The sequence below is a fragment of the Solanum pennellii genome, chromosome 9 (assembly GCF_001406875.1).
Source record: "Solanum pennellii chromosome 9, SPENNV200".
In the NCBI taxonomy this organism is placed as follows: Eukaryota; Viridiplantae; Streptophyta; class Magnoliopsida; order Solanales; family Solanaceae; genus Solanum; species Solanum pennellii.
The window spans coordinates 80,995,447-81,003,015 of NC_028645.1; the positions used below are offsets into that span (position 1 = coordinate 80,995,447).

At 36.3% G+C, this 7,569-nt stretch overlaps 2 protein-coding genes and 2 pseudogenes across 2 annotated transcripts; all 4 read left to right on the plus strand.

Annotated features, from left to right (window-relative positions):
• Positions 1-174: 174 nt before the first annotated feature.
• On the plus strand, positions 175-2,077 carry LOC107031019 (annotated as a pseudogene).
• A 675-nt stretch (positions 2,078-2,752) lies between these two features.
• Positions 2,753-4,128, plus strand: LOC107031021 (1-aminocyclopropane-1-carboxylate oxidase homolog). The gene is made up of 3 exons (XM_027911741.1): positions 2,753-3,373; positions 3,439-3,760; positions 3,871-4,128. Exons 1-3 carry the CDS (start codon positions 2,817-2,819, stop codon positions 4,126-4,128), a joined length of 1,137 nt encoding a protein of 378 aa, XP_027767542.1. The 5' UTR covers positions 2,753-2,816.
• A 512-nt stretch (positions 4,129-4,640) lies between these two features.
• LOC107030467 lies at positions 4,641-6,065 on the plus strand (annotated as a pseudogene).
• A 786-nt stretch (positions 6,066-6,851) lies between these two features.
• Positions 6,852-7,256, plus strand: LOC114073843 (1-aminocyclopropane-1-carboxylate oxidase homolog 6-like). Its single transcript, XM_027912006.1, has one exon. The coding sequence runs from the start codon at positions 6,852-6,854 to the stop codon at positions 7,254-7,256; it is 405 nt and encodes a 134-aa protein (XP_027767807.1).
• Positions 7,257-7,569: the final 313 nt, after the last annotated feature.

Genomic DNA, 7,569 nt, shown 5'->3' on the forward strand with positions numbered 1-7,569 from the left:
TTCTAGCTGACCCTTGTAAACCACTGAACCATTTGACATATGCGGATGATACAGTTATTTTTACTTCAAATGTATGGTATGAAAATCCGTTGGATAGACCATGGAAGGACGACTACACGCACATGGAAATCCAAAAGTTAACAGTGCCTGGAACATGTTGAGACACAGACACAGTGAGTTCAAACACATAGAGCAGACTCATCTGATATAAAATATATGATAATTATATGGGCATTTTCGTCTTTCAACTTTTTTACTTTGGACCTTCCGACTTTTGATATAAAAATATATGATGGTATGATGGCCATTAGGTACTAACTGATCTCAGGAACTCTTGTTCTTAACATCCTAGCAAAGAAGATGGTACTCTCCAGCACTAATGATTTTCAGGTCACAGTTGAGAAAAATTATGACCAAATGAGTGAATTAAAACCGTTTGATGATACTAAGGCTGGTGTCAAAGGACTTGTTGATTCTGGAATCACTGAAGTACCTCAAATATTCATTCTACCACCAAAAAACAGGCCGGAGTTATCGGATACAAATGAAACACAGTTCATTTTCCCTGTGATAGACCTTGAAGGCATCGAAGAGGACCCAATCAAGCATAAGGAGATTGTGGACAAAGTTTGAGATGCATCAGAGACATGGGCTTTCTTCCAAGTGGTTAATCATGGGATTCCAACATCCGTCTTGGAAGAAATGATGCAAGGAACACGGCAGTTTTTTGAGCAAGATGTCGATGTTAAGAAACAGTATTACAGTAGAGATACTACAAAAAGAGTGATTCATACAAGCAATTTTGATTTGTATAGCCCTTCTGTTCCAGCTGCAAATTGGAGAGACACACTTTTCTGTTTAATGGCTCCTGATCCTCCAAGTCCACAACAATTGCCAACAGCACGCGGGTACGTAAATGTTCTGAAAATGAACACTTGTGGTGTTTGGTCATTGATGAATTAGAAAACCAACCAGCTTCATTTGTAACAAAAATCAACAATAAACATGACTTATGTTGCTACGGTTACGCGCTATATCTTGCAACTGATTATGATTAATGTGTGCTCTGGTGGAGAACAAAGTAATAATTCAACTAGAATTCTGGTCCCTTTTGAGCCGATTGAGTATACTCTTTTTATTCAAAATATCGATATGTGACATTTCATCATCTTACTTGAAAATACTGCAGAGAAATACTAATGCAATGCTCTAACGATGTGATGAAATTAGGCTTCTCCTTACTTGAATTATTATCAGAAGGTCTTGGTCTCGATCGTTGCCATCTCAAAGATGTGGATTGCGCGGAGGGGCTAGGTATTTTGGGACATTACTATCCAGCATGCCCTCAGCCAGAACTCGCGATAGGGACCAACAAACACTCTGACAATGATTTTATCACCGTGCTTCTACAAGATCATATCGGAGGACTTCAAGTGCTTCATCAGAATCAATGGGTTAATGTTCCCCCTACACCTGGTGCTCTTGTCATGAACATCGGAGATCTTCTGCAGGCTAGTATACTTTGTTTTTCTAAACCATATACGACTACAATCAATAAGAGGTACTGATAGCATTTGTTTAATTTTTTTTGTTGCTATTTTTCAGCTTATATCAAATGACAAGTACATAAGTGTTGAGCACAGAGTATTGGCAAATAAAGTTGGACCAAGAATATCAGTGGCATGCTTCTTCTACACAGGTTCAATGCCATCTTCCAAGCTTTATGGACCGATTACTGAATTGTTATCGGAAGATAATCCTCCAAAATATCGCGCAACCACAGTGAAAGACTACCGTGACTACTTCCATAAAAAAGGTCTAGATGGAACTTCTACATTGTCGCATTACAGGATCTAATCCTAATGTAACAATTCAATTTATGATAAGAACTGAGACTTTTACTTTGGATGCTTGTTTGATGGTTATTACCTATTGTATTGTATCGTATTGTTACTTGAAATACAATGTTTAATTGTATTGTTACTTAAGTTTTGTTGTATCGTATTGTGTAATCCATCGTTATATGATGACCTAAGATCCCATTTTATGTAACATAACAAACAATTTGGTGTGTTCATGTCAATTATCCGTTACCTTTTTTTCTCCTCATTTTTCCTTTGCTACTTATTTAACTAGACTCTGAACATGTGTGTTGCACGTATATCTTATGACAATTATTACCAAATAGCTATATTTTATCACTTTTTCGTTTAAATGTAGAATAGAAATTAAAAAAAAAGAAGAGAAACTTACATTAGATCATTTGAAATGAGAACATAATGTACTTCAAACTTTCCAATTGATTGCTATTTCATTAATCTTATTGATTAGCATATCAATTTTGCTCAAACAGTGTATTTGTATCAATAAATTCATTAAATATATACAAATATAATTTAGAACCTAGTTATTGTCACTTTAAAAAGTCGTCATTGTAAAATTCGGAGCTCATAAAGTTAAAATCCTAGCTTCGCCTCTGTCGAGGTTGCACATGCTCAACTCTTTACAATTTTGAGCTTTGACAGAAAAAATAAAATACTCAACTGTCCATGTGATTGTGCAGACTAAGTCTTAAACTATGATAATTAGGACACAAGTTTCTACTAAAAAAAGACTGTCATGTGATTGTACAATGTTAATCGTAAACTATAAAAATGAGGACTCCTTGTTTTTATAAAACTATAGATTAGTTTTTATATTTCAATAAACTATGCTTGACTGTTCATATGGCTCTTTAATCAAATCTAACAATTTTGAGGTAAGATTTGAAGTATCCTCTCAACTCTAGAGTTACGAGCCCGAGGATTTTGAGAAAAATGATGAAAGTCTCTAGCACTGATGATTTTGAGGCAAGAGTTCCGGGAAGTTATGACAGAATGAGTGAATTAAAAGCCTTTGATGATACTAAAGCTGGTGTCAAAGGAATCGTTGATGCTGGAATAACTGAAGTGCCTCGGATATTCGTTCAGCCAACTAAAATAGAGGAATGTGTAAGAAATTGTGAAAAAAATTTCATTTTTCCAGTGATAGATCTTAAAGGCATCGATAAAGATCCAATAAAGCATAAAGAGATTGTGGACAGAGTTCGAGATGCATCGGAGACATGGGGTTTCTTCCAAGTGGTTAATCATGGAATTCCATTATCTGTCATGGAAGAAATGTTGCAAGGAACACGACGATTCTTTGAGCAAGATGTTGATATTAAGAAACAATATTACACTCGAGATAATACCAAAAAAGTAGTTCATGTTAGTAATTTTGATTTGTATAGCCCTTCTGTTCCGGCTACGAATTGGAGAGACTCAATTTTCTGTTTAATGGCTCCGAATCATCCTAGTCCAGAGGAATTGCCAACAGCATGCAGGTATGTTATGTTATGTTTTTTATTTTCAGTTCTTGATATTTCACGTTTCATCGATTTTATTGTAATTGCTGCAGGGAAATACTAATGGAGTTCTCTAGTCATGTCATGACATTGGGAAAATCCTTGTTTGAATTATTGTCGGAGGGTCTAGGTCTTAATCCATCTCATCTGAATGATATTGATTGCGCTGAGGGGCTCCGCGTTTTGGGACATTATTATCCAGCATGCCCTCAGCCAGAACTCACTATAGGAACCAACAAACATTCTGACAATGATTTTATCACAGTGCTTCTACAAGATCAAATAGGAGGACTACAAGTACTTCACGAGACTCAGTGGATTGATGTTCCTCCTACACCTGGTGCTCTTGTGGTGAACGTTGGAGATCTTCTGCAGGTTACTCTTACACATTCCGAAAAAAATTGTAACTTTTTCCAAAAAAGTGAAATTAAAATCTTGTTTGCTAGTAAAACCAATTATTCGTATTCTGGTTTTTGTTTTTTCAGCTTATATCAAATGACAAGTACCTAAGTGTTGAGCACAGAGTATTGTCAAATAAAGTTGGACCAAGAATATCAGTAGCTTGCTTCTTCTACACTGGTTCATTGCCTACTACCAAGCTTTATGGACCAATTAAGGAGTTGTTGTCAGATGATAATCCTCCAAAATATCGGGCAACCACAGTGAAAGACTATGCTGATTACTTCCGTGAGAAAGGTCTAGATGGAACTTCTGCATTGTTGCATTACAAGATCCAGCCATAGCTACGTAATAACACATTGGAAAGTAGGATGAGAGAATCTATATTGTGATGCTCTATAGTAATATATATCATAAGCTACTTGGCTTAAGTTTTTCAAGAGAATAAACTCCGTTTCCTTGAGCTACTTATCTTTAGTTTTATTTGAAGAATGATTCTGTTTCTTGTTAATCGCCTTTTTTTTTACATTTCGTCCTTGTCCTCTGCAATTGGATAGTAGCTATTAGTTTCTCTGCTACAAATTGACAGAATATAACAAAATCCAATTAGTGCCAAAAGATTATGTGAACTAAGTCAAAAGAGAAAAAGTCTTGAATTATAATTTGTATATCTCCCTTTGTCCTGTAATTTCTTGGCTTTGCATTGCGATCGAATCTGGTTGCAGAAAAGTTAATAGGAAAATACTAACTTCTCTTATAATATAATAAGCACCCTTGTTATATCTGTATGTTTCACAAGAAATCTTGCATTGCATAGTCAGGAGTTGTGTTTTTTTTCCTCTAAAGAAAGGAAGACATGATTGGCCTAAATAATGGAAGAACTCAACAATACGATTGTTCGGAATATGATAGGGAGAGAGAAGTTCAAGCCTTTGATGATTCAAAGACTGGAGTAAAGGGACTTGTGGATGGTGGTGTCACAAGGCTACCGCGTATATTCTTGCACAACCAGTATGTGGATGAAATGAACTCGGACTCCGAGATAGTTACAAATTTTAGCATTCCAGTCATAGATTTTGAAGGCTTGGGCAAGGGTGCAGCTCAACGGGCTGATATCGTATGAGGAATAAAGGATGCTTGTGAAAAGTGGGGATTTTTTCAGGTTGTGCACCATGAAATCCCATCAATTGTCATGGAAAAAGTAATAGAAGGTGTTCGTCATTTTCATGAGCAGGAATCTGAAGTGAAGAAAGAGTGCTACTCCCGTGATGTTACGAGGAAGTTCAGCTATAATAGCAATTTCGATCTACATAAAACACGAGCAGCTAATTGGAGGGACACCCTTTCCTGTGTAGTTTCTCCTAATCCTCCGAATCCCCGAGAAATGGCTGAGGTTTGCAGGTATAAAACATTATACTAATATCAGTCTTTCCTTAGGCAGCTATAGCTCATAAACATAATGATATGCTTTGTGATTGTACTGAATTAGCTTAAATCTTCATGCTCTAATCTCAAAAAGCTCTAATTTGATATAGTAGTCTTTCAACTAATACGCGTCATTAGTAAAATTCTCATCAGTTTATTAAATGAACACATATTTTGACTTTACAGAGATGTCCTGATCAAGTACGTGGAACATGTGATGAAACTAGGCGATACTCTATTTGAGTTACTCTCTGAGGCCTTAGAACTCAATCTAAATCATTTGAAAGACATGGAATGCGCCAAGGGACTTGTTCTCGCTGGCCATTATTATCCGACATGCCCTGAACCGGATCTCACTTTAGGCCTTAGCAGTCACACAGATGGTGGATTCTTGACTATATTATTACAGGATCAAGTTGGTGTTCTCCAAGTCTTTCATGAAAATCGGTGGTTTGATGTTCCTTTCTTGCCTGGAGCTCTAATTGTGAACATTGGAGACCTTATGCAGGCAAGTTCATATTGTAAAATGAGCTTTATGCATTTATGTAATGTCACAAACTTAACAAATTAATTGATTTGTATCCATCTTGTTTTGTAGCTAATCACGAACAGTAAGTTCAAAAGCTTTCATCACAGAGTGCTGGCAACAAATGCAGGACCAAGAATTTCAGTGGCTCGTCTTTTCATAATGAATTTTCAAGAAGGCAGTCGATCAGCACTATATGGTCCAATCGAAGAGTTGTTATCAGAGGAAAGCCCTCCAGTATACCGGGAAACAAGCAGAAAAGAGTATGTCACATATCTATACAGCAAAGGGCTCAATGGAACTTCCTTATCGTCACATTTCAAACTATAGAAATAGTGGTAGGATCTGCAGAAATGTTTCATCATCTTCCGGTGCTTTACCGCTTGGTTATGGTTTTCTGCTTGTGAGTTCGATTAAGTATTTCGTACCTGTTGTACACACATTTCATATGCTGTCATTTCATCAAATGAGATATAAAGTAACTTTTTCTGGTCCTATTAATGCATGCTTGTTAATTGAAGGTCCTTACAAAATGTTGTTTTCGATGTTCATACTACACATTTAGAGATTTCTTAGAATAATTTGATATAATGTGTTAGCTTTAGCAATGATATGGCTATCAAACAAATTTCATTTGCACTAGAATAGTTAAAATAACAGTTTATTCATCATTTCATAAAGTCATAGTTATGAAGGAATGATTCAATTTTTTGACGTGTTTATTTGGAGGCTGTAACCTTTCAAATTGATCATTTTAAAGATCGAACTCATCTAGTTTTTAACAAGAGTGGCATATAACTGTTCCACTAGCCGTCTGAAATAAACAAATGAGGTTGAAAAAGTAGCAGATGTGGGAGCAATTGAAAGTGAAGTCTACAACCAAACTATTTTAATCTCATTTTTCTTATATTTCCTCCTTGTCCTCTGCAAGTTGTGGATAAGTATTAGTTCCTCTTCAGTACACGACGTAACTTTGTTTATATCAGATAGTTCCAAAACCATTTTATTAGTTTAAGGAGAATAAGTTTGGCATTTAAGAGTTAGGTATATGATGTGTAAGTATACCTAATCTTGCTTCCATAGTCAAATGTTGTGGTTTCCTTTAGAGAAAGTAAAATGGCTGGCTCGAATAACGTTAGAACTCAGCTAGTTGACAGGTCTGAATATGATAGGAGAAGTGAAGTCCAAGCCTTTGATGATTCGAAGGTTGGTGTAAAGGGACTTCTGGATGCAGGTATCACCAAGTTACCGCGTATGTTCTTGCTCAACCAGCCTGTGATTGAAAAGAAATCAGACTCTGATGCAGTTACTAAGCTGATCATTCCAGTCATAGATTTTGAAGGTTTGGGAAAAAGTGCAGCTCAACGAGCTGATATAGTTCGAGAAATAAAGGATGCTAGTGAAAACTGGGGATTTTTCCAGATTGTCAATCATGAAATCCCATCAAGTGTTATGGAGAAAGTACTAGAAGGCGTTCGTCATTTTCATGAGCAAGATCCTGAGGTGAAGAAACAATTCTGATAGAATGTATGCCTTCACTTAACAGTAATGGACCAGGTCCCTTACTACACTAATGAGTAAAACAGGAAGTTAAATGCAGTAAAATCAACACAATGATTTTACGTGGAAACCTCCTTGCTTAAGGGAGTAAAACCACGACCTGTCTCACAGGATTTTCAATCGTTTTCACTAATCTTCAAAAGCAAAAGCGAAACACGATTACACCAAACGTAAGAAAGAGTTATCAATCTTACCGTTAAGCAATAGTCCTCTATTGCTTAACAAGCCAAAGTAGAAAAACAATCTACCCACTAAGCTATCCCACCTGGACAAC

What these genes read in the sequence shown, in the direction of transcription:
- LOC107031021 (XM_027911741.1), top strand. Translation starts at nt 2,817, where the DNA reads ATGATGAAAGTCTCTAGCACTGATGATTTTGAGGCAAGAGTTCCGGGA. An exon ending in ACAGCATGCAGGTATGTTAT is followed by an intron (nt 3,374 to 3,438) that starts GTTATGTTTTTT and finishes TAATTGCTGCAG; the next exon opens with GGAAATACTAATGGAGTTCT. An exon ending in ACGTTGGAGATCTTCTGCAG is followed by an intron (nt 3,761 to 3,870) that starts GTTACTCTTACA and finishes TTGTTTTTTCAG; the next exon opens with CTTATATCAAATGACAAGTA.
- LOC114073843 (XM_027912006.1), top strand. Translation starts at nt 6,852, where the DNA reads ATGGCTGGCTCGAATAACGTTAGAACTCAGCTAGTTGACAGGTCTGAA.